This window comes from Echiichthys vipera (assembly GCF_963691815.1).
Source record: "Echiichthys vipera genome assembly, chromosome: 10".
Taxonomy (NCBI): domain Eukaryota; kingdom Metazoa; phylum Chordata; class Actinopteri; order Perciformes; family Trachinidae; genus Echiichthys; species Echiichthys vipera.
The window spans coordinates 10,802,394-10,829,789 of record NC_139835.1 but is presented as its reverse complement, the minus strand read 5'-3'; the positions used below and the strand labels follow the sequence as shown (position 1 = coordinate 10,829,789).

General features: G+C 40.6%; 1 protein-coding gene across 1 annotated transcript in view; it reads left to right on the top strand.

Moving 5' to 3' along the window:
- Positions 1–27,396, top strand: part of LOC310952801 (partitioning defective 3 homolog B-like) — a 244,435-nt gene that overhangs the window by 139,178 nt on the left and 77,861 nt on the right. The window contains 4 exon segments of the mRNA XM_083921512.1: positions 2,793–3,008; positions 6,198–6,426; positions 18,041–18,151; positions 18,997–19,359. Coding sequence (XP_083777638.1) covers positions 2,793–3,008; positions 6,198–6,426; positions 18,041–18,151; positions 18,997–19,359 — 919 coding nt within the window.

Here is a 27,396-nt window from a genome sequence, read left to right as displayed (position 1 = left end):
AGAAAATGTGATGGCACGGATTTCGAAGTTGAGAACACAGCGAGGGGCTGAAGAAAAGAGACAGGCCAGGGGAATAAGACCGAAAGTGTCTAAAGTTTGGGATCATTTCAAGCTGAAACTAAAGTCCGTACAGTAAAGTCTAGTGTAAATCCCAACTAGCTTATTACGATGTTGTCATGGCAATGCTTCAGCATCTCAGCAGAAAGTATCTTAGTCTCCACCGAGCAGTCCCGACGCAATGCAACACAAACGTTAGCAGATTTTTCAACTGGCTCCGCCTCACTGCAGCTAGGACCACATATGGGGTGGCAGTAGCTCAGTCCATAGGTGACTTGGCTGGGCACCAGAGGGTCGCTGGTTCGAGTCCCTGTGTGGACCATGAATGGAGCGTGGACTGGTGGCTGGAGAGGTGCCAGTTCATCTCCTGGGTACTGCCGAGATGCTGTTGAGCAAGCTGGTGACAAACCAATTAGTTGTTCATTTAAAAAAAAGCCTGTCTTTTCTCTCATTTGTTTTTTTTATTATTGCTCTTTAATTATGCAGAAGTATTTCCCATCCAATTATTTGATCAATTGATGTAATAATCGGTAGAATACTTGATTACTAAAATAATCGATTGCTGTAGCCCTAATCTATGTAGCTGTATCATAAAAGTTACTGAATCAGGCGCGTGGTAAATTCAATATACTATAGATAAATCACATTGCACTTTTATGATGTGGTGGAGTGTGTTATGGATGAAAGTGTCACATGCCAGGGCCCTTGTCTATCACATCTTCAAGGTGTGTGTGCGTGTGCGTGTGCGCGGTTGGTTAATGGTTGTTTAAATAGATGTGGAAATCACATCAGCCCTCTCATCTCATCCGCTTTGAGTAACAAATACACAAACACTCTCTCTGTTCACACACAGACACACACATAGGAGTTGTGTGTATAGGGAATCATTAGCTAAAGTGATGCAGGTTTAGCTATCATGAATCACAGTGGCATCATATCGACAAGCCAGAGCCAGCAAGGAATCCAAAATGTGTTTGTGTGTGTGTGTGTGTATGTGAGAGAGTGTGTAAGGATTACCAGTATTTTGAGCTGGCAGCAAGCCCAGCCTTCCTCCCTTCTTCCCCATTTTTCTCTGTCTCCCTCTCTGCCACTGTGGTATTCCCTTGGGTAAACTTAATTTGCTCTCTGCCTGTCATTGCTCCCCTCCCGTTCCTTGTCTCCCCATCTTGCCTACCATCAGTGTCTCCCTCTTTCAGGTGGCACACTGACAAAACCAAATTGGAAACACACATTACCTTCTCTCCCTCTTTTGTGTTATAATCTGCAATCTCCGCAAGAGATGGCAACATCACAGTGGGCCTGAGGCTGAACTTCATCCAGCTTCAGCACTCTTCATGCCATTAGCTTTGGCTTTGCTTCTGCAGCAGGGTCACAATAATTGCCAAAAAGGCTGCTTAAAGCTGAACATGCTTTTTACACCACTTGTGGATTCTTCGTACTGTGTAAGCTTGACAACATGTCTGATTTTTACCTCACTCTTCCTTGAATACCTCCACCATTGCTCTGTCTTCTCATCCATCGTTCTCCTCTCCATCATTCTTTCTGCTGGATCCCTCCCTCCCTCAGTAATATCTCTCATGGCATACTTGTGATGATGGATGGAGAACCAGTTACAGTGAAGCAGACCTCACATCCATCACAAACTCAACAACAGGATAGTTAACTGCATCACTGTGTTTTTTTCCCCTGGCTCTGCTCTCCAGAGTTCAGCTATGTTGCAGTCTTTCTGGCTTCTAGCCAGTGTCTCCACAGGCTTTTTAAACCAATCAGAGCAAGGCACAGCTGGGTAAACTTATTTGATCAGACCTCCAGTAAAATTGGACACTTCCTACAGTATACATGCTTATCAGTTTTGTTTAACCAGCTGTGCCAGTGATGCTGGTATTGTTTTCACCTTATGAGTCTGCCTATGTGTGTCATGGTGGCAAAATATGGTCTTGTAGACACCTATTGTAACAGGAACTACCAGAGTGGCGAGTCTGAGTATTTTGCCAGGTGTTTATATGTCTGTCTGTCTGTCTATAGCCAGTTTTTGTCACAGTGATAGCATTGCAACTGTTCAGGATACAGTCACAAAACCTTTATGATTTGTTGTTGAGATCAAAATTAAGGCAGAGTTCAAATTTGGTGTGGTCCGAGCAAAGGGAGGTCGGGGGTCCTTGACAATATGTCCATCATAACATTTAAATTCAAATAAATCTATTTAATATCTTAAGCATGATATAAAAAAACTGCAAAATGTTGCCCTGAGGCAACCAACAAAAAAACACAGTTTATTCTAAAACAAAATAAGTCTTGAAACAATCAAACATAATTATTTGCATTCTCGTGTGCATGCTTGTCTTTTTTTATATAGATAGTTATTTCAATTTGAACATATTAGCAGTGATATTAATCATACTTATTGGAGGCACAGTGTCCCATGTGTCTTTGCTTTCTGAAAGGACTGCTCGACCCCAAGACAAAAGGCCCTCATTTTATTGGAAAGGCATAGAGGGTTAGACTATTATCCAACTTGTTCACTAAAGAACTATAGTGTTCAATAAAATATAGATAATAAATGTCAGCTCTGGCTGCGCAAGTTAGTTTTATTATTTTAGACATTCTGATGGTCTCAACTGAGGTGCCAAAACCACACTAACGTCACCTGTAGTCCAAGCTTAACACAGCATGCTGACAGAAACATATCTCTTACCCTGTCTGACCTTTGTCTACGGTTGTCTCTCCCCCCTCAGCTCCATCAGCTCCTGTAGAGCTCGGCCCTACCCTCGGCTTAAAGAAGTCCAGTTCCTTGGAGAGTCTCCAGACAGCCATGTCAGAGGTTAACAGAAAAAATGAACTCCTCCCGTTCCATCGACCTCGCCCAAATATGGTTAGAGGAAGAGGCTGCAATGAGAGTTTCCGCGCAGCTATTGATAAATCCTACGATGGGCCACCTGAAGATGATGATGGTATGAGATAAAAAGGATGTCCGTCCGTTAAGTTGGGGACATTTGTGTCTTTCTTTCTGTGTGCATGTTTTTTTTCTTCTCCTTGTTGTATTGAATATATTGAATTTCCCTGTTCTTCTTCTTTTAAATATGTTGTACTTTTTGCCACTCCCAGATCAGTGATGTCACAGGAACTGTTTTTCTCTTGACTATTAATGCAAAAATGTATAACTCATGTACCTTCAGTGTCTCTAGATGGACGCATCTGACCAGGCTGGGACTCGGACCAGTCCCAGCCTGGTCAGATGCGTACATGAACTGATGAAGCCTCTTGGATGAGAGGTGAAACGTCTTCCTAGACAAACAACCAGTCCAGTTGTTTTTGACTGAAATTGCTTTGAGGATGAATAGTCATGGTTTGCATCTATTTTCACTGTGCTTTCCAGTAACAGCCTTCTCAAAAGCCACTAGTGATCTCAGCACAGGTTAGGTCCATTGTTGTCAATTCTGATTAGTTTAGGAAAGAACAACCAAGATTTTTTGCCAGCAAAGCAAAACTAGGGCATTGCCAGAAGAACGCCATGCCTCAAGGTGTCAACACGTATGAAGCTAAGCAGCAGTGTTGCCTTACAATATGTGATTCAGCTCAGATGTTTTCTGCTTTTAGCATTAAATATTTATCCAGGAGCTAAATGCGAGCTGCTTGGTTTGTTTCACTGGGAGGTGCAGTTCAATTCCCAGCTGTGTTATTAGCAGAAATCTCTTATCCGTCACCACTAGAGTAATGAGTCAGGCTGTTTCAGATCACTACATTCACACAGGACAGGACTAATAGGGCATGTCAACACCACACACGTAGTGGCCACATCTGTCACCGTCTCTCTAAATGTTTAACACTTTGAGAGCTGCTGTTAATAGACAGGGTACAGTTCGCTGAAGTGCTTTGATCTCTCTCCTTCTATGTCTGTCTCTCTCTTCATTCACTTTTGCTTGGGCTTAAATTGTATCTTCACTTTAGTGTCAAATGTAAAAACATATCAGTTACTAAATGTCAGTTTGTCAGATGTGGACTAGCAGTTTTACCTTTAGACTACTGGTGATCAGGAAGCCAAACATTGCTAACACTTTGACTGTAAGTGCACAGTGAATATTAAGTCAGGGTCCATGTGTCACTGATTTGTTTTGTGGGATCCTGAGCTTATACCACAGTGCTTCAGTTTCCACTGAATTTAGTTTCCAAGAAGACTATTCTCAAAGCAATTTCAGTCAAAAACAACTGGACTGGTTGTCAGTCCAGTTCAGTCAGTTGTTTTTGACTGAAATTGCTTTGAGGATAACGATGACCTGGACGAATGAGAACATTCACAGGCCCAAGAAGACTATCCAACAACATTATTCAGTGATCTACACTAATTCTGCAGCTGCATCATTTTCCTGAGTTTGGGTTTGGGTTTTTAAGAACAAATTTAAAAGTTGAACTATGCCTACTTTCTATAGTCATTCAGGTTATTCCTATGATATTAGACGGTCCAAAAATATTAGTAAACATGAATAACTCTCTCCAGTTCATTGTCTGTGGAGCAGCTATAGACTTATACTTAATGACATCTCAAGATTGAGACTTACTTCTCTGGTTTCTGGATTTGAGAGAGAGTTCATATTCACAAACATTGATTGAACTCTCCCAGGCCATGGAAATAACAAACCAGAGTCCTTAATTTAGGACTTTACGGCTTTATGTAAGCTACAAATACTGTATAGGGATATCTGCTGTGTCATTTTCCATTTGAACTTCCTTAGGGAACACTAACCAGGTCAGCTAGCATAAAGCGGACACATACACACACATGCACACACACAAACACACACACACACACACACACACACACACAATTACAGTTCCATTTAGTTGCTAGACAGCTTTTGTAATTAAGTCTGAAATGAATTTCCACACAAGTTAAATCCAAATTGAAGTAACTAATTTGTTTTGGTTATCTTACAAAATCTGACAAGTGGTCTGTGTGTGGGAACATAATCATAATTCAAGGCTTGGTCTCCAGTCAGTCAAAGAAATAATGAGGCATCTTTTGAACATTTTCACTTTCTTATTTCTAAGAGTTAATGAATTCCCTGTAAAGTTAAAAACATCCAATGGCGATGTTGAGGAGAGAAAGTTTGTTATGTGCTTGTGTATATGGGCTTTTCATTTGTGGATACATACATTGTTGCTTTTTTGTGTGTGTGTGTGTGTGTGTGTGTGTGTGTGTGTGTGTGTGTGTGTGTGTGTGTGTGTGTGTGTGTGTGTGTGTGTGTGTGTGTGTGTGTGTGTGTGTGTGTGTGTGTGTGTGTGTGTGTGTGTGTGTGTGTGTGTGTGTGTGTGTGTGTGTGTGTGTGTTTGTGTGTGTGTGTGTGTGTGTGTGTGTGTGTGTGTGTCTCTGTCTGTCTGTCTGTCTGTGTGTGTGTGTGTGTGTGTGTGTGTGTGTGTGTGTGTGTGTGTGTGTGTGTGTGTGTGCGCGCGTTATAGCCTGATATTTGATCTGTATTGTGCTTTGCTGTGGGATTTTACAAATTGTTCTTGGATTTACTGCTATGATGACCTACTCTGCAGAGAGCACCAGCTTAGTGCATCAACTCCAATGTCATGAGCCACAGCAAACCACTCTGCACAGAACTGACTTCTTCTTCATGTTAACTTGAAAATCAATACACAGTGATGATTCTTAACAAAGCTGATGACTCAGCATTATAGAAATACAAAATAATGGTAAAGTATTGGATATTCTTGTTTGCCACAAACTAGCTCAAAAGTGATTTGCTTTGGACAAAAGGGGAGCAAGTTGTAAATAAAGAATGGTGGAATTGGTCAGTTTTACGAGAGTAGCTAGTTTTAATCAGGATTTCAGTGATACATCTTTCACCAGGTTTAGCACTTCCATAAAGCAACTCATTGAAAATACATAAGACTTTATTACTTCAACATAATGTCAGGCCTCCCATCCACAGATGTTTATGTTGATCATTATGAGTAAACATCGAGCTTAATTCACAGGCTTATTGAGTTTAATTGATTTAAATCTAACAAACTGATGGAAGTGGAAGCAGCGCAATACAATTATTTTCTTTTACTGCTACTTTTGTTACTTTTTCAAACACATATCTCTCCACTTCCTCTAGTCACCATCTTTCTCCTTTTCCTCTTCTGTTCCCTAGATGATGGTTCGGAGCTGAGTTCAGGCCGGGACACCCCTGCAAGTAGTTCCTCCCACCAAGGAGCGGGGGATCGGGTAGAGGAGAAAGGCAAAAGAGACAAGAAAAAGAAACCCAAAACAAAGAAGAAGGAAAAGAACAAGGGGAAAGGAAAAGATAAAGAGAAAAAGAAAGGAGAGGAGCCTGAGGAGACAGAGAAGAAGAGCAAGAAAATTGGCTTTGGCCTGCTGAGGTAAGTAACTGTGTGTGTGTGTGCGTGTGCGTGTGCGTGTGCGTGTGGTGTCATATGGAAAGAATAGTCAACTTCTTTATATATTTTTATTCCACATTTGCAATATAAATATTACAGCATATTAATAATATATTTTGTATAAGCTCAAAATATGCCTTAATCTTTTTTTAATATACTGTAGCCTGACTAAATTAAGTTGATTATGTCTCCAGTAACACACAACTCACTGGTTAGATGACCTGTCCTGTTAATATGAGGTCACAGTTTGCGTTACTGCAATAATCAGAACCAAGAATTTAGATTTTTCTGAGCAATTTTCACAAGACAGTTAAAATAGTATTTTCTTCATTAAAAAAAGTAAGCAGTTTAACAACATGGAGTGCTTTTAAAGATTGAACTATAGCTCCTAGATATTCATCTACCCACCCACACACTCCTTCCAAAACACTCATCTATTCATGTATCTATCATGTATCTGGCTAACCCATGTAGCCTAACCATCCTATCCTTCAAACAGCTGACTGTATCTAAGAAGCAGCAGCATTTCAAACCTCTTGTCAGACAGCCTATTCCTCTTTGGGGGGTGGAGGTATCGGTGTTTCGCATGGCGCGCATGGCGCGCATGTCCTGGCTTGTGTGTAAAAACACTGGCTCTGATTGGCTACCATGAAACATGACCCTGCCTTAGCCAATCACTTAACAGGTTGTTAACCCAGCCGGTCTCCTCGCTAGCAGTTTGTGTGTGGAGCGTGGAGCCAGAGTTGCACTCAGATTAAGCAGTTGATTCAATCAATTCATAGTAATGCACCGCATTTAACGTTCAGTAACGGTAACGGCGTTGTAAATGAGGAAACGGTAATTAGTTAGATTACCCCGTTACTGAAAAAATAACGCCGTTAGTATGGTCGTTATACTTAAACGCCGTTACTTGCAACACTGATAGTCAATAGGAAAGGAGCCTACTTCTCACTTGATTTTTATTACCTCAGTAAACATTTCCCTGATGAGTTTATGGTCTCATTCATTAGTTTCTTCAATACAGCATGACGTTCATTTTATAAATTATGCTCCAATTTAGAGTAAAATAGACAATAAAGCAGGGTTTGCTTTAGGGAGTGGCTGCCTTGTGATTGATAAGGTGCTACCACAATGCACTGTGTGTTTTTATCTTGGAACTTTTCAAAACGTGACAGCCAAAATGCCAAACTGGAGGCTTCAATAAACCAAAGCGTGATTATGTCCACTTCTTTAATACAGTAGTCTATGGCCTCTATTTGATGTCAGAAAATCAGATTCATGGAGTCTATCATCCACAACTACATTCTGTCAATAGGGTTATACTGAATTAGTGCAATCTCTAGTCCATGCAATCCAAAAAATACTCTTAAACATGAACTTTGAGGTCCTTTTTCCCCCTCATAAAACACTATCACATGCTTGCAGAAACACAAAGACCACTCTAAGACCTGTAAGACCAGTTTTCTTAAGCGCCATTTACAATTATCTGTTAGAACTATTTCTTGTGATTAACTTTAACACCAAATCTCTTAGTGTGAATGGAGCATTTGAGTCGGCATACAGCATGAATGGGTCACTTTCAACGAACAGTTTGTACTTTTCACCTTAATTGCTCCCTTACATCAGTTTCTTTCACTGTGGTTGTTTCTGAAATTGGATTTCACATGACCATTACATAGATACAAATCTAAAAAAAATTACAAAAGCAGCCTGTGTGAACCAGAACAGGGAAAAACACTTCCAGATTTCAAAGTCCGATTTTATCACATTGATAACATCTCCAAAATTGCATCTTATTTAAAGTAAAATATGAGGTAATTAGAATAATTATACTGGATGGACTAGGTTCAGTGCTATTTTCTTTGAAAGCCTCCACCTTGTTTTCTCCTTCTCAGAATGGTGGTGTGTACGTACTGTACAGTATGTTCCTTCCTTCTTCAGCCACTTATTGTATTGGTAGTTTAAGTTTCAAGTCAGACCTACCTACCTGCTTATCTACCTGACTCCATCTTTGCCAATTCTTCCTGAACTATTAACCCTGTAGCTACTTCAACCTGCCATTGCACAATATGCAGCATCAGTTTCATTACGTTGCCTTTCGAGGCCTAAATCTAATCCACAAAATAGATTTAGTTTTCTAATGCAATTCTTTGGTCTTCAAAGGAAATGCAGAAGAAAGCCCCTGATAGTTCAAAATTGATAAAGACTCTGTTCACCCAAATATCAATGGACGTCCAGAGACCTCTCTAACAATATTTTTCATAGAAAACTGTTCTACCAGTAATAAAAAATAAATTGTAAATAGCGTCCATGGCAAGGTCTTTGGATTATTCCGGGTAAAGTGTTTCTATTCAAATTCTTTCTCTCTTTTTTCCAATTACATTTTACACTTTGAACACGAATAAAATTTTATTAGATAAACCGAAGTTGTCTACGTGGCAATACCACTACTGGCAAGTGAGAAAATATTTGTATTTGTGAATTGTGTAAACTGACTCTTTAAATCAGTGTCAACCATTCCAAATTGAGTGACGTAATACAATTTGAAAACAGTTTGCTTCAACTTGCAGTTCAACTCTACCTTCATCTAACAATGGTCAATTACTTATAAAAGTATAATACAACCTATTCAGTCCATTCATATCATGTGTTTAAGAGGTGTCTTTAAAATCAAATGAATGAGAGATGTAATATTATAATAAGTGGCACAACAAAAAATACAACTTCCCTCATGAAAGTCAAACACAATTATAGATTTATACTGTTCTGCTGTGGATTTTGGCTTCTTCTTACCCTTTGTGGTTTATGTTGTATGGTGTTAGCATGGACCAATGTATAAGCATAACCAATCGGAAATAAAACCCATTCTGATTCTGATAGATCATGTGTGACAATGTGATATATATCTATAAATGCACATCACACACCTGAGGATCTCGATAATTTCCACCTCACCTTTGTCTTCCCCACAATTGGGTGCTGCCCCCAAATACTCGACCAATCACTGATCAACCAAAAACTCATTAGCCGACCAAAATTTCATTAGTCTATTGGTCGCAGGGAAAAAAAAGAAGAAAAACATTTGGAGCTGTGTCTTGTCAAAATTAAGTGAAAATCTTTGTGACTGGCGGCTGGCCTAAGAGACTGGAGGGCTTTTAATTTGAAGGGTCAGATACAGAAAGTCGTGACACTCACTTACTGTCAGTGTTTTGTTTTTTTTAACATGGCAGGCAGCCGACAGTCCCGTCGACATCGCAGCTAGACAGTTAATAATGAATAGCCAATAATGTTGAGAAATACGTCTAAAATATGGGATCACTTTGAAAAGAACAATGATGACCCCAAAAAGGTCACATGCAAACTTTGCAAGAGAAACATTGCCTTTCAGTCATCCACGACGAACATGATCTACTACCTTAAACATGTAAGAAACGTTAGCCTAGCTACCTGAACATGTTCCAACAGTCTCACTGCTGATTTTTTTTCTGACACATTCAAAGTTAGAATCTGAAATAATTTGCCGCTGTCATTAACAGGCAGCAGACTTATAGAGCTTGGTTATTAATTATGTTGAATTGTTATTCAGTCGTTGAAGCTATCCTTTGTTCCTGCTCTTTCACTCCAACACTGTGTTTTACTATCTTAAGTGCTTCAGAGTCCAGGGAAGGTTACGCCCAATCCCTTCTTTCTATGTTCATCAATCTATCTTCAGCCTATCTTCTGCGTGTTATTATGGCCAGGACAGCCTACGCAGCACACCAAGTCTCCAGTTTAAACTAACTGATCCTTCCATCCATCCTTTCATCTAACCAGTAATTCCTCCATCTGGCCTCAAGTGCCTTAAGGAACCATATAATAAACCCAATGATATTTTAGACCTTTCCTCCTCTCACCATCTCTCATCAACATAAGAGGGCCTTGATTAGAGTCCAGTGTGAATCTCAAGCTTTCTCTCCTCCTCGTTGGATCCATATTCCTGAAACCTCCCTCCCTCTCTCTTCAAAACCGTTATCTTTGCATCATTCCAATTTTTCTTCCCGGTCTGTTACCTCCAGCTCCAGCTCCCTATCTGCATTTGATTGCATGTAATGGAGGTAGACTGAGAAGGCCAATTGGTGCCATTCAGTACAGTTCAATCTAGGCTATGCTGCTGATTTGTCATATTCATCTAAGGCCAGCTTTGATTGGCCTAATGGTCTGGAGGAGAGGTGGTATGAGATACTCAACCTTACTCCAAGGTGTCTGGTTCTGCAGCAGTAAATGTTAATATGTATGATGGGTGGGTTCACACATTTGACATTCAAGATCTCTTTATCTATACTACCTTATGTTTCTATACACCAGCTGCAAAGACACACATTGTTATTATATTTCTATAACATTACAATACTGGATTTCTCTGTTTTCTGAATTTAACTTTAATTGCCAAAAGGGCTGTCATATAATTAAGTTCTATACATTAATGAGATGAGGGTGTGAAGTGAAAAGGAACGTTTAGTTCAATTACTATTATGTGCTATTCACATTGCTAACCCAGACATTAAAGTCTGACTATGAAGTTTTTTTTGTTTTTTTGTAAATGCCCTTTCAAGTGGACAGCTGGCTCTGCACTCATCATCTGAACTGCTGCCACCTGCCAATCAGTGGTGCCAATCATCTGTGTGTGTGTGTGCTTGTGTTTGTGTGTGTACGTGCGTGTGTATGTTGGTAACCATCCTACTGTCATGAATAATCATGTGGTGATAAAACATGATTGGTCACACAGTCAGATGGTTGTCATATATTTGGCACACGGTTGCTGTGAATCTTCCTCAGACACTTTGTGTGTGTGTGGGTGCTAGTCTCCAAATTGTCTGCAGTTGTGTGACCCTTTGTTCCTCTCTGATCTGTGTATGGTTACTCTTTGCTCTGAATATTAAGGATGATATTCAAACAAATCTGGCAACTCTGAATTTTCATACTGCACACATACACACAATATACCTACAACCATGACTTGACACTCAAACATGACTTAACATGACAAACACAACTAACATGGGTTGAGAGTATGGTTCTCCGAGCTGTTCTGCCATCTGTGTTTGTGTGTGTCTGTGCGTGCGTGAGTGCATGCATGTGTGCGCGTGCAAATTTCGTACAGATTGTCTCTTTGTGAGGCAATCTGTACAATTGAAAATATGGTAATCTATGTGGTGAGACTGGGAAGGTACAAGGTCTACCAGAACTATAGATGGACAGGTGCTCCTGCCAATGCGTCGTGTTGATGTGGGTTGTAAAGTATGTATGCGTGCTGTTCATTTTCAGATTTAAACTGGTGTGAATTTATGAGAATCTATGGTAATAAATGCATGGTTGCCTGCTTGGTTGTGATCACGCTCTTCTGTACTCGCCTCCATCTAGCCTTACTCGATATTGTTTTCTGTGAATGTGTGCGTGCCTGTGTGCGTGTATGCGTTTGTTTGTGTGTGTGTGTGTATGTGTGTCTGTGCGTGTGTGATTGATCTATAATCATAAGAAAATGTCTTTTAGAAGGTATGTGTACCCTGGCAAAACTTAAAACTCAAAGAGGAACACAATTGAAGAATACAGCCACCATATAAAAACGTATGAATAGGCTGGAAAAAATCACAGAATCTAAAGGTTACAATTAGAGCACCACCGTTTTCCTTGAGCATTGAGTTCGGTCTCTTTCTTTACCTCTCATTGATGCCTATAATTACACTCTGCCTCTCTCAGCTCTCTCCAGCTGTTCATAATGCAGCACCTCTGTTAGACTTAAAGTGGTCCTTCGTTGGGACCATTAGCCCATTTGGAAGATGAGTCGGTGCTTTTACTGGCCTTTGCTTATCAGTTAGGGATGTCTATTTTTTTCCCTAGCCATTATTCAAAGAACAAGATGATTATTATAGTAAGGCATCATAAAAACAATATGTAACACCATTTAGAAGTGTAACAAAGTTGACTCGTGTAGAAAGAGCACAGATAATTGTAAGGGAAACAAGGAACAAATTATAAAAAAAATACCTAACTGACAATCCAGAGATGTCACAACTTATAAATACCATATCATTTATCTGATGTATTTCATATAAATTTAGATTAGCTAGCATTTTAGCTACATCACAGCCAAACAATTTGGGTTGCTTTGGGTGAAGGGAATACAGCATTTGTGCAAGGAAGCTGTTTCAAGCTCTTTCTGCAGGTAAAACTCTGTCTTTTGACCAGACATCGCGTGTCATTGTTTCATAATTAGAGAGCACATGCTTGAAAGGGGGGAAGAACCTCCCAGCCGCCAATCAAACATCACGACACAAAGTCATTGGAGTGTCACACTGATGTCATGCTTGCCAATCATCTGTGTGTATTTCCAAGTGTGTCTGTGTATGTGTGTTTGCTCGCATTTGAATGTGTGCTTCCTTCAGTGTCTATCTGTGTGCATGTTTGTGCACGTGCCGTTCCCTAAGGGATCCATTTAACAAAGGAAGGCGTGTCTATGGAGGGCAGAGGGAGGGAGTGAGAGAAGAGGAGAAGAATAGAAAGAATAGGTGAAGTGTGAGTCACAGATGTTTGCACTGGTTTTCTGCTCGTTTGTTAGTTGATTTTCTCCTCATGGACTATTCAGAAGCAGAAGTGTGGAACAGCCCTCTTCTCACTCTACCCACTGTTGACCATTCCGAGTGGCATCTATCTGTGTGTGTGGGTCGTAGCTGTGCAGAAAAGTTTTGAACCATTTGGAGGCTGATGGACTATAACACTGTACCTGCCACAGCTCCTTGTAAAATGTAGCTGGTATTTAAAAATATATATCTAATTAAATCGTTCTTGCATGCAAATGAGAAGCTATACAATTTCCATACAGAATGTGGTGTTAGATCTTGAATATTCATGATTCATCATTCTGTTCCCACTAATGACAGAACAAGAGGGAATTATTCATCCTAACTGGCTGTTAATCAGCTGTTCTTACACAGATAGCCCTTGAAAAATTATGCTCAAGCAATAATATTGTAACTTGTAGAATTGTAGTATTCTGGACGCCGAGACTGCATATGCCTGTTCACTTCTTCCATATAACATGTGCTTCTGCATTTTTTCATTTTTAAACATTATCGATTTTTTTTTTTAGAATAGTCTGAAAATATGCACTTTGCTAAGACTTAGCCCATGGCTTGTTAATTAACTGATTACTCAGTTTGACACAAAACATTTGAAAGGACTAACATGAAAAGGGAGTTGCTGACAGACATAAGTCATACCCAGAACAATGAGAGCAACAAGAAAAATGAAGCAAGCTAGCTTTTTGCCTGCTGCTGAAAGGTGCAGAGAGACATGGGCCATGACATTATGAGACGAGCAAATTTACTTCCTATTTACTTCAATTTTCTTCTACTCTTTACTTATGTGTGCATGTATAAAGACAAACACATTGACACCCCAGGTGTGCAGCTTTCTGTTTTTCTTACCTCGCTCACTTGCAAAAGGCCACATGCACATATAAAAACACACACACTTTCTAATTTATGTATATCTGCAGCCTCTATATGTCTGTAACTATATTGTGCTTGTGCGTGTGTGTCCATGCATGTTGCCTCTTACCATGGTCCAGTAATAACACTATGCAGAGGGACTGGGAGGAGAGAGAGAGAGAAGGCTGTAGGTGTCCATTATATTTGTACATCACTGCCTTCCTTCTATATCTCCCCCACTGTTCTTTTTTACTTTTAATTTGCTGCTAAATGTAGGCCACTCATACAAAGTTACATGTTTTTCTTGTTTTTTTGGTAATCGGACTTTGGAACTTGTTGAAAACGCCCCCAGAAAGAACAGATGAAAGAAATAAATGACCGTTAGGGGTATCAAGAGGGCATATGATATACTGTATAGAACCAGGGCACTAAATGCATTTTCAAAATCTTTGGTTGCAATGTGCACCGATTTCACTCATCTTGAAGCAGTGGTGACTGCTCTAAGACTGCAAGGAAAGCTCAGCTTCCCCTAAAATCTCACCAAAAAAAAGTGGTGAAATATGTACAGCTGTTTGTACATTTCATTGACTAAATACGCGCTAGAAAGCCTTCATATTTTGTTAAGAATCAGCTATGTATCACAGGTAACCGGATTGGATGAGCTGTCTGAGGCGGAATCCTTTTTTGATTGACAGCTAATTGAGCGAATCAACGAATAAACATCCAACAGAGCTTTTTCCAAGTTTTTCATTCCGTTGTTCTGAACAGATCCGGGGACTTTACCGATCCCCAGCGACTTTGTCTTTGTTAAAAATGACTAGCGTTGGGTTTGGCGACTCTGTTCTGTCACTCTGCGGTTTCTTTCCCCAACGAGCAGCGGCAGCTGCGAGGCTTCTCCCCTCGTCATGATCACTCACACTCACAGGCGGTCACACTTCACAGAAGCCTGGGGCAGCAGCTCCAGCTGGGCCGTTTGAGCAGCCTAGCTCTGCTGGCCATTGAGCGGACACTGGTCAAGTCCCTGGAAAAGACGCCTAGTTGGTACGACAAGGTCACAGATCGTTTTCTTAAAAAGGAACGAAGGGTAGAATTTACATATAAATAAACAAACACATTTGTGATGTAGGCTGGAAAAATGAGCTTCCCCTCCTTGAAAGACCAGCAGCCACTACTGTCTTGAAGCTTTTTTTTTAGCAGTTGAAGGTTGAAATATTTGTTTTGGGGATGCATCCAGTAGCTCAACTGGTAGAAACCCACATACAGAGGTTAAGTTCTTGCCGCGCCTTGCATCGACTCTTTACTGTATTTATCTTTCACTTCTCAGGTTTTCAGTTACTCCCCCGTTTATGTTATATGTTTCGTTAGAAACATTAAAAACAATAGAACATAAAAAGTCTGATTTTCTCTTACTATGTGTCTCTGGCAAGTAATACAGACAACCCTTTTTCCAACATTATCCCAAATTCCTTTTTTCCTATTTTCATTTTCTGTTCAAAAGCTGAGGCAAGAGAAGAAACAGGAATGACAGCATAGAAGAGATGAGAGAAGGGGATGTTCAAGGTTAAGTGCTGTGTGGGAAGTGTTTGATACCAAGGGTTGACATGCCAAACCAAGGGGTGAGATGAGGAGGTGAAGGCGAGGTAAGCTATGGATAGGAAGGAACTGAAATAAGGTTAATGAGTGAGGTAAAAAAAGGAGGAAAAGGTAAAAAAGGGGAGGTGAAAGAAGGGGTAAATGCGGGGAAGAGAGAGTTGAAGGAAAGGGTAAGTCATTAACTCTGTAGGTAGCAGTAATTAGAGCAAGGCTTGTCCCCTGTGAGGGAAATACACACACACTGTTAATGCACACACACGGTTATGGCCCTTCATTGCCCATTGAGCCCCTCGTTATGGACGGTGAATAGGCTGCCCCCCAGTCAAATTAAGCATTTCAAAGAAAAGTATTACCTAAGTGCACAAACTGCACCCTTCTTTTCCCCCATGAATGCACGGACATGCAAAGGAAACACTACAAACAGTAACACATCAAATCACACACTTTTGAATGACTGTGAATGTTGTTTTAAATAATGCATAAAGAATATATATAGTGATACTTCAAAAACATCAACTGCAGTGGGTAGCGGAAGCATAGACCAAAGACAAATACATCAATAAATTCACCATATAAATAAAATATAAAGTGAGTTATAAGGTCATGGCTTGCATGTTGGAGGTATTAACTATTTAGCAGTTTTGACTGGCTCAATTAACCATATCCTACTCACCGTACAGCTGCTGGGGTGTAAAGTTTAATGAGGTTCTATGAGAGCAGTGCTTTCTTTTTCTTTTTTCCATCAGCATTTGAGAAGCAGCAGCAACCTCAGGGCCTTCATTATTCACCTCCGGAGGTTGCCGTTTGGCAGGCACCTCGTCTCACTGATTTCATTTTCAGTGAAATTCAGTTTTGAATGTCTTTGCCTCCTTTATTCACATTATCCATTCACATTTAGGAAGTTTAGTCAGATGTGTGTATTTGTGCTTGTGCATGTGTGTGATCCATTGTCTTCTCCAGGTAATTACTTGTGCAGTGTCCAGTATTGCTGAGTATGCTGTTGATGCTGACCACACAAACTGTATTGACTGGTGTGGTTTGAGTATTGATATGTGGCCACTTAAAACAAGCCTCTTAGTCTATTGTATGTATGCTTTCTTTTAATTTAGATTAAGCTGTGTAGAGTAGCAATAGCTTCTCTTGTTGTATCCCTCTATCTAATTTATTGAACTACTCATACTCTATCTATTCCAGTGTTATTTGCTTTTACCACTAACGTTAACATATAGACCTGTATAAAGTATAAAGCCACTTTGTCTTTCTTTGTCCAACTACCTATATTGTCAACTTACTTTTAATACAAATTTATTTTTTTAATTTGCTTTTTATACCTATTTGTATATTATAGTTGTGTATTGAGGTTGTCACAATACCAGAAATTTAAACTTTACAATACTATACTATACTGTGACACCTGCCAGCAAGTAAGTGTGTGTGTGTGTGTGTGTGTGTGTGTGTGTGTGTGTGTGTGTGTGTGTGTGTGTGTGTGTGTGTGTGTGTGTGTGTGTGTGTGTGTGTGTGTGTGTGTGTGTGTGTGTGTGTGTGTGTGTGTGTGTGTGTGTGTGTGTGTGTGTGTGTGTGTGTGTGTGTGTGTGTGTGTGTGTGTGTGTGTGTGTGTGTGTGTGTGTGTGTGTGTGTGTGTGAGTGAGTGAGTGAGTGAGTGAGTGAGTGAGTGAGTGAGTGAGTGAGTGAGTGAGTGAGTGAGTGAGTGAGTGAGTGAGTGAGTGAGTGAGTGAGTGAGTGAGTGAGTGAGTGAGTGAGTGAGTGAGTGAGTGAGTGAGTGAGTGAGTGAGTGAGTGCGTGCGTGCGTGCGTGCGTGCGTGCGTGCGTGTGCTCCTACGCCTACGACAATTCATTTGGTATTGTGTGTGAGTCACAGGTTGCTCTCGCGGTGTATAACACAGTGATTGTGTGTGTGTGTGTGTGTCTGCGTTCATGTCACTGTGTTTGCATGTGTATTTCAGCCATGTGTGTTTGTTGGAAGAATGGCATTTATGTGGTGGATGTTCCTCATCTGCTTCCACAGTACCACATCACGCCGAAGACTGAGGAAATACAGAGTTATTAGGTCATGGTGTTTTTCTTTTTTTATTATGCCACGGCTCTCGTCGGCTCGTTGACTAGGTGTTTTCAGGTTGTCCGTCCGTCCGTATGTATGCACGTACGTCCCATTCTTGTGAACACAATATCTCAGAAACATGTGGTACAAATCTTTTCAAATTTTGCACAAATTTCCACTTCGAGACATTTGGTTGGATACTGAGTTGGTGCCACTCATCTTGAAAACTGTGCTGCTTGTTAATTGATCTTTTGTGCTTTCGGGTTGAATGTGTGAAGCATCCACCTTTCGCCAAAAAAATCCAATCAATAAATAAATAAATACACTTTATACCTTTTTTATTAAATACCTTCAACGGCTTCACTACATATACTGTATTATGTAAGTCTAGACAGACATGGATAAGGCAGTGATTCTAGTTTTTCAATGTGTCTGATGTGTGCCCCTTTGTCTTTCTGTCTGTTACACTTCTCTCTAGATTTGGGAAGAAAAAAGATGATAAGAAGGAGGCAAAAGCAGCTCTGCAACGACAAAAGTCAGACATTCTGAGCGATCATGAGTTTGAAAGGATGAAAGATGAGAGGGAAAGGTGAGGAGCTTTATGTGTTTGTTTTTTTGCTTTACATTCACTGACTAAGATTCTGTCTATATTCAGAGAAAGATTTTCCTTAAGGAAAGTTATTTTCTTTTTCCCCTTGATTGCAGAAGATTGTTCACTCTTCTCTTCTTCATTGCTAATCATTCTCTCCATTTCCTCTATCCCTCTCTACTCCATGCTCGTCATTCCTGAGCTTGATAGTAGTGCTGAGTCACTGTTTTAAAGGGGACCTATGATGCTTTTCCTTTTTTTCTTTAATGTAATGTTCCAATGTTGGATGTTCATATTAAAGCTGACCAAAGCTTTTAATAATGAGGTAAACATAGGTGAAAGCAATCCCTGTGAGTTAAAACCTTAGATTTCAGACCGTTCTGCAGTGTTTACATTTTAAACAGACTGCTGCATGATGATGTTTGCCGATGTTGTTTGCTTCTCCCCAATTTTGGATCACATTTCCTCCGGTATATGTCCCGTTACAGTCAGTACCTGCCTGCAATGACAGTGGGTACAGTGGAGGCAAAAGCACAGATGCGAGACCCAGAAACGCTGACCAATCAGAGCAGACTGAGTTTTTTTTTTCTTTCAAAACTGAGTGTGAATACAGATGCAGCAGAGAAATATAATGTGTTTTTCGAACAGAAAAAGCATGTAAACATGTCCTAGTAGAAGCTCCTAATACAACTATGATCCTGGAAATAAGCATAATGTGTCCACTTGAAAGGTTTCTTTATAGTACACCTTGTTGTTTCTCAGTCATTATTAACTCACTCATCAAAATCATCAGAGTTTCACTGATATTTATAAATGGCTTAACTGGCTCTCCATTTGTCTGTCAGGATCGAGGCAGGGCATCCGGAGCTGCAACAGCACCGCGGCGGCGGTGGCGGGGCGGCGTATCCAGATGTTGAAGATGATGACACGGACCCCAACTATGCTCGAATACAATCCTTCAGGGACCGGGATACGGGTTCACTGCCTCAGCCACCATCGCAGTCCCCTCCCTACAGTACAATTCAGCACGCCCATGCTGGCATAACTTCTCTGCAAGGTCCTCCCGCCTTTCAAGGACAGGGGAATCATGGTAACGTCCCTGGAGCCGTCCCTGATGATGACCCCCTTGATAGGCTGTACGCCAAAGTCAATAAACCAAGAGGAGCTGGAACTACATCTCCTGCTGTCTCTACTCCTGCAAATGACAGGTAAGGCACCATGGCCTTCTCAGGATGTTCTTTAAACTGTAAAAGGATCTGGCTTCTTGTTTGAGGGCGGTAGTTATTGTTTTTCATCAAATTAAAAAAAGGTTTCGGTCCAGTAGTTGACACACAGTGGGAGAATAGGTACAGTTGGATCATTTATAAAGATCTAAAAAAGTCTTATTTTTGTCTTTTTGAAATATGGGCCTGGACTACATGCTCCCGTGCGTGCGTGCGTGCGTGCGTGCGTGCGTGCGTGCGTGCGTGCGTGCGTGCGTGCGTGCTTGCGTGCGTGTATTAGTTTGAGAACAAGAGAGATAGAAACAGACCGACAAAAAATAATTGTTGTTTGAGCTTCAGCGTGAGCACTTGTGTACTAACTGACATACATATTGTGTGTTTCTGTGTCCCAAAAAAATTACTGCAGGGTTCAGTGTGTTTCTCTCAGCTCCACAATCCTTACCCCTTACCTTTATTATGTCAGTGACAGCTCACTTACTGTTGAATATATTAACTAGTATCCTCTCACTTTCTCACACACACACACACACACACACACACACACACACACACACACACACACACACACACACACACACACACACACACACACACACACACACACACACACACACACACACACACACACACACACACCTTATTTCTGTACATGTCTTCATGCGAGGAAGTAAGCCTGTTTGATGGACAGTTTCAGGCTTCATAGAGATGTTTTCTGAAACAGCTTTTCTCATATTGTTTCCTTGCTGCATAAATAGTGTTTCATGATGGAGAGTCGAGACTCATTTGACCTTGTATTGTAGGGTGGACTTTTTTTATATTAAAATTAGATTGCTAATATTTTTGTTAATGCGCAAGAGAGGTGGATTTCAGCAGGATCAACCTTTAGTTCAGTTTCAGCCAATCCAAGACAGGAATGTAAAAGCAGTGCCAGGTTCTTCAAAAATTCAAAGTCAAGGATTAGATACTGTCTTTAAATAGCAGTGAAAGCTACTTAAACAGTGCCATAAAAACAGACAGTTTGAAATATTTAACTTTAAAGCATCACATTTTATTTGCTGTACATATGTGATATAGTATGCCAATGTATTGGTTTCTAAAATTCCTTTATAAGACAGTGGTACTTTATTAAACAACCTCATAAGTAACAAAATACATAAGTAAGTCTCTTGGATCACTTGTGGGCTTTTGTGGGTACTTAGTTTAATTTAGCCAATATTAATTTACTTTCATTTTCCCATCTCTTTTCTTCCTTAAAAGAAGTAAAACGAGTCAAAGAATGTCTTGATTTTGGAAACCTTCTGTATATCCATGGCCACAGCAGTTCTGGCAGATTTATTTCATTTATCATCACTTCCTGAAACCTGATGATGCAGACAGAAGCAAGTCCAGGTATTGGCTGACAGTAATCGATGGTGCCAAAAAAAGAAGGTAGTTGTGTCAGCGGTGTCTGTGTGTGTGTGTGACTCGGTGTGACTGTGCGTCAGGGGAGGCCAGGGCCGCAGTATGCATGTGGGAGATGGAGATAAGCAAAATCACTCAGGACTCCATTCCATCAGCATCTCAGCCTTTGCTGATGGACACACACACACACACACACACACACACACACACACACACACACACACACACACACACACACACACACACACACAGTCCGTAAGCTCACAAATGTACAAAGTTGTTAGTGCATGTATCACTGTGTGTGTCTTTGTGTGTATGCATACTGTATGTAATATGTGGGTAGATTGCTGTCTGTTAGCAGCAAGTTATGAATATTAAAAATGGCTCAAAAAGACAAACAACGGAACAGGCACTGCCTCGTCCTTGATAATGAACATTTAAAGGCTGAAGAAATACCATCCGCTGATATTAGACCTCCCCTGGAAGCTGTGATTGCTGCTCTTTGCTGAGTCAGTGGAAATTATAGTAACTTTTGGCAGGCCTTGGTTCAGAAGTAAAGATCAGTATTCGGTGAACACGTCATAATTCTTGCTATAAATTTGGCAGTTGCTACTTTCCCCTTCTCATATAGGCTTTGTTGGCTACTTTGAAAAGCATTGTTTTTCTGAAACCCAAGCATGTCTGGGTGGTTTTTGCTTCTGTCATATTTTTACTTACTGTGTGGGCCCCTTTTTTCACTGCTATATCAAGTCCTTCACCTTTATGGAAACAGCACGATCATAGCCAGAAGAAGAAGAACTTGTTGTGCCGTAAAACACAGGTATAGTACCATAAATCACAGAAAAAGAAAGTTCATCACATCATTATTCTAAGTGCCCATAAGTGTTACCAATAATGGAAAAAGTGGGCTCCACATGCTATTCTTAATTAACTCTTTGCATTTGTACAGCCTCTCTTGTCGTCTCATATCTGCTTTGTGTAAACAGCCTGCAGTTCAATTGAAGTTTCACTTATTTTGTCACATGATTGTTGGTCATGACAACAGTCCATCATGTCGTCCCAGTTGTGCTGAGGAGCAGAATTGAATGTTTATTACAGGGTCGGGTTCAGGCAAACAATTTATTTTTGGAAATTGATAAATTGATAAAAAAAAACACGTTTTTTAAACTTAGATTTTACTGCTTGGTTGGAAAGTCAAATGATAATCTTGCACTGATGGATGGTGTAATTCTGGTGATTTATTTAAAGAAAACACGCTGTTGGGTTTTGAAGTTCTGCTGGTTAAGAAATGCATATCTTTTTCCATATCTTTTTTTGTTTAATTTGTTCTACTTGCCTTTCATTTCTGGTCATTAGCTGTTAGTAACACACAGCAGAACTGTTTCTGTTTCAGCAGTATGCTATTTTTTTATCGCCTTTGCTTACCCATGCAGTTTGCTCTGTTCCTACTGGTCCACCTCCACTAATTTGAAAAGCCCCCATAGTGATTTTACTCTGGAACTGGGTCCGAGCCAAACACTAAAACAGCTCATAAATGCTATTTCATATCTGCAAGTATCTCTGCAATACACGGGCAGCAAAGAGCACATTATCAATCAATAGACACTCAGTAGTTGCCTCTACTGAACATAATGCTTGAATCTAACAAACTCCACGGTAGAGTAGCAACATACTTTTTAAAACAATAATGTTGTTGTACCCACCACGGTTGCACACAGCCTTCAGCAACACTTTCATCCTCTTTCATCGTAGGAGTTTAGCCATCATGTCAGTACATTCGGACAGTGGATAGAAATTGTCATATATTGGTCTCAAAATAGAGTAAACAATAATCCTCAGCACACATTTATGTGCCTAGCTGCATGTGTTTGTTTGTGAGTGTCGAGAGATTTATTTATGTTATCAGTGGTTTGCTTTAAACAGCGCTACTATGGAAGGGCAGTTATTTAACCACATAGCACAGTCATATATCACACTGTCTGCTTCTCAACCAGCCCACCACTTTTATTTCTAAAGGCCACCGCCAGCTCGATTCCTTATGCATGGAAGGGTTTAAGGCAGACTCATTTAGTAAACTCATTATAAACACACACACACACACACACACACACCACAGAGTTGCTAACACATGAATGTGTGTCGCACGCAGGCCAAAATAATCTTCTCTATCTCTTTTTCTCTACTTTTTTTCCCTGTCTCTTTCTACAAAGGTAAGTATTGCCTATGACGTCATCATCCTTTACATAAGACAAGCTCCACAATTGGGCATCTAATTTGAAAAAATGCTATGTGAAAACAATAGGCATCCACATTAGCATTCTCAGGGTTGTTTTCATAAGATAGAAATCAAAGTCCTCTGTTAAAATGCACATAAATACAGGTGAAAGGCAACACCTTTACCGTGTGATCGACTATATTGAAACTTCCAAATGAGAAATCCCAAAGCGGGTTAGAAGCAAGTTTTCTTCCTACATATACTGCCACACACAGCCCCCAGCCAGGCTTATGTTGTACTCCAGTCATGCTACGCTAGAGACTGTTTTCAAAAAGCTACGTCTTTAGGGGGACTAAAATACAGCTAAGTCCTGATTTAGTGCTACATCAGAGAGAACAAAATATGCCTTTTCAAAGTTTAGTCAGCTATACACGTACAGTCTTTCTCCTGGTGTCCACAGTCCTGCAGTCGGAGGGCCTGAGTGGCTCACATAGTGCAGGGAGGGAAGTAGCAGTGGGAATCAGTCTGGGAGAGAAAAGGTCGCAACCCAAGGAGCTCTTGAGAATATTCTCAAGAGGAGGGCAGGATTCCTTGCCCACCCTCTACGTACACTCACACACGGACACACATACACTATCTTTCTTAGTCCCTCTTGTCCCCTCACTAGAACAATATATGTCTTACGTACTGACTCTAACCTGCATCTACAAAACTCAGGTAGTAAGGATGTCAAACACATAAGAAAAAAACATACACACACACACACACAAACTCACACACACACACACAGAGTCCATTTTCTGAAGTGACCACCCAAGCCTCGGATGAGTGCTGCCCTCCGTTTTTCTTGAGTGGGTGCCTCCTCCCACCCTCGCCCAACAACTACCACCACTTCCTCGCCCTTCCAAGTGCCCCTTGTAGGTTACCATAACAACCACAACCTCTGGCACTCCACCAATTAGAAAACAATCATTCTGGAGAGACCAGAGTGGATTGAGCTTGAGAGAGACAGAGGTACTGTAGCACACGAGTGAAAAATAAGTAGAGAGCAAATAACATCAAGAATGACAGAAAGAAATGTAAAGGGGTAAAAAATGTTCCAGAGTGGTTCACTTTTTATATAGAGACAGCAGAGCTCCTCCTAACCTAAGAAAAATGAATACCGCACAATACAGTAAGGCTTATCAAGAAATCTAATGCAGTGGCCTAGCAACAGATGTCTGTGTGTATAATGTTTTTTGTCAGAAAGGTGTCATTTTTTCTACCTGCCTTATTGTATATGGAAAGCAAACGTGATTGACATGTCTACACGTGTCTTAGTATAATGTAGTACACATAAACAACTCACATTTTACGTTTAACATTTTACAGACAGCTATAAGCTAGAGACCATCTTGCATCACACCAGCTGCAATGCCAAATCGGGCCAGGGGTGTAATGCTTTGTGACTGTATATTGAATAGTTAGGGAAGTTATTGCGGGAACCAATCTATACGCAGACTAGAGTGTGGCTGCCTGACCCGAGCTCATCGGGAGCCAACGGGGTGGACAAATATTTACAAATGACACTTTGGGTTAGGTTGGGTTAAGCTTACCTGACCTGGAGCTTCAAGCTCTTATTAGTGAAAATATACTGTAAAAATAAATAAATATAAATGATGGATCCTCAAGTACTCAATACTCACCTTACAACTGCATCAGGCTTGGTACACATAGGGGCAAAAAGATTTGGTACGGTTTTGTACAGAAATATGTGTCCATAGCTGCACTCTACCTTAGATACTGTTCTTTAAAACTGTCTCTGCTTAAGGCCGCACTGTGGAGCCCTGTGCCCAGTATGACACCGCCCCTCATTCTAGTGGTTATATCAGAGTAAGCTGAATGAACATCTGCTGGACTGATGACTGTCAGTCCTAGCTCCACCCCCACTCCCCTCCTCTTCTTTAGCATTGCTCCATTTGTGTTTGTTTCGGGGTTTGCTTGACTAAAGAGAATAAACATGTTGGAAGTGACTTGAATTTGCAATCACCTATCCCACCATCTGCCTTTGCAAGAAACTCTGAAAACTTCAGCTATGTTTGTGCCGGAAAAGCATACAGTAATTGGCTTTCCTTCTGTATAGCAAGATTCTCTGTGAGATACTACTACAGCAAGTGGGACACAATGTAAGATGTGTGTGCTTGTTTTGGCCGCTAAAATGCTACACCTGGGCTAATGTATTAATTTCTACACTATATACTGCACCTTCCCTTCCCTAATGTATTTATAATGATAGTGCTCATCTTTACTTCACAGAGTACATAAATGGAAACAACATGCGCTCCCAGAATGGATATTAAAAGTCAGAATGGTGAAATAGAGACCACAAGAGGCACAGAGGGAGCACGTACAGAAGAGAAAGATGAGCTTTTAGCATTGCTTGGTTGGTCACTGGAGAGGCTTTCTTTCCTTCACGTAAACCCACACACACACACACACACTCACACACCTTTTTTTAGACAGTAAGACATACTCGATGTCTTTTTCTTGCCCACTTTTTACACACACTGTGGAAGGAGCTCTTAGTGAGAGCCAGGTTGGCCTGTGCGGGCGCTTTTTTTTCCACATCACTCTCTTCTATAGGTAATTAATTTTGTTTTGTGTGTGCGTGCGTGTATTAGGGGATACATCTTTGTTAGCTTGTTTTGTCAGATAAATTCATGGAACAGCAAGAGCCTCGAATGTTCTATCCAGGCGCCACCCCTCGCCTAAACCAAAGTGACTTTGTTCTAGGGAGAGTGCATCGGACACGGGCAATCTCTTGTTGTTTGCTACAATGTCTGCTCCTGACTTGTTGGACATTGTCCAGCGTTCATATGGAAAAAGGGCTAATGTTAGAATGAGTTTAATGACTGTCCTCTCCAAAAAAAACAACATGCTTTGGTTGTTAACGCAGCTAACAACTAACCCATCCCATCTTCTACCACCTTCTTATAATAATTTAACAATATTTTTCTCATCTTTACTAACTAGTTTTATTTTGTTTATACATGCAAAAGAAAACTGTATTATTATGGAAATGCTGTGGAAAGAAATGTGGAATTTCCAGCTAATTTAATTTCAGATGAGGACCAATGGTGGATGTGAGAGAGAAGTTTGAAGTGTTTTGGAACCAAAGGGAGGCAAATGGAAGGTTAAGTGGGATTAGGAATAAAGAGGAAAGGAAGTTAAAGAAAGAAAATGAAGAAAGGGGTGAGGCGAAGAGAGGTATGGAGAAGAAAGAGCCAGAATGAGTGTTTGGAGCTAAAGGAACAAATTAGCAGGAGGAAGTGTTAAAGAAAAGGGGGGGATTTCATTCTTAAAGCAGGAAGAGCGGGATGCGGAGTAGAGAAAGTGGAGGATAAAGGTTAGGGGAGGCAGATAAAACAACAGAATGAAAAGAAAAGACGAGTGAACTGGAGAGATTTAGAAAAAATGATTGAGGGGCAATGCATGTTTAGAGCTACCAAAAAATTAAAGAAAAAGGGATGATTGGGAAAAAGAGAGAGTTAAAATGTTGTAGGCTGAAAGGGGAAAAAATTTGCAGGAATGAGAAAAGAGGATCAACTAGTGAAGAAAAGGGGAGAAAAGAAGAGACAGAGAGGGGTTCAGAAGGGAAGAGAGGCTAAGTGTATGTTTTCGAATAATTCAACAAATGAAATGGGGTACGATGTGGACGAAGGGAGAACATGCAAGGAGAGGGAGAAGGGGGTCAATGAATGTCCAGGACTGAAAGGGCACATGAGAATGAGAAAAGAAGATGGGAAAGTAGAGAAAAGTAAGGGAAAATGAATTGAGAAGCTGGGAGTAGAGAGTGTGTAGAGGACTAAAAGAGAGGAATGAGAAGAGGCAAGTGATGCAGAGCAGACGATAGAAAGGCCCAGAGTGTGTGTTTTTTTTCCAGACTCAAAGCATGTGATTCAGCCTGGCTAATAAGAGAAAGCTCTCAAGAGGCACTCGTCCGCTCCATCCCTTCCTCCCCCTTGCTCTCTTTCCCTTCAATATACCCTTTCTAGGTCTCTCTTCCCCCTGTAGCACTCTCTTCCTCTCATTTATGAATTCCGCCTCTCGTATTTGCACAAGTACTCCTCAATGAAAAATAAATTCCATGCAAAGGACATCCGCCCGCCAAGGAGCACGTACACGGTAAAAGGACACATGGACACATAGACTTGGGCTCTTAAAGGACACACACAATCAGATGAACACAATAAAAGTTTCAAGACACAAAAGGTCTACACTCAGGGACTTATTTCCCATGTATATAGATGTTTGTTGTTCCTTTTCTATTTGCTCTTATACCTCTTCCATATAGTAGGGCTTATGAGAGGTGAATTAGAGTGAAGTTTCAGTAGTGGTAACCCGTAGCTAAGCAACATGCACACTCT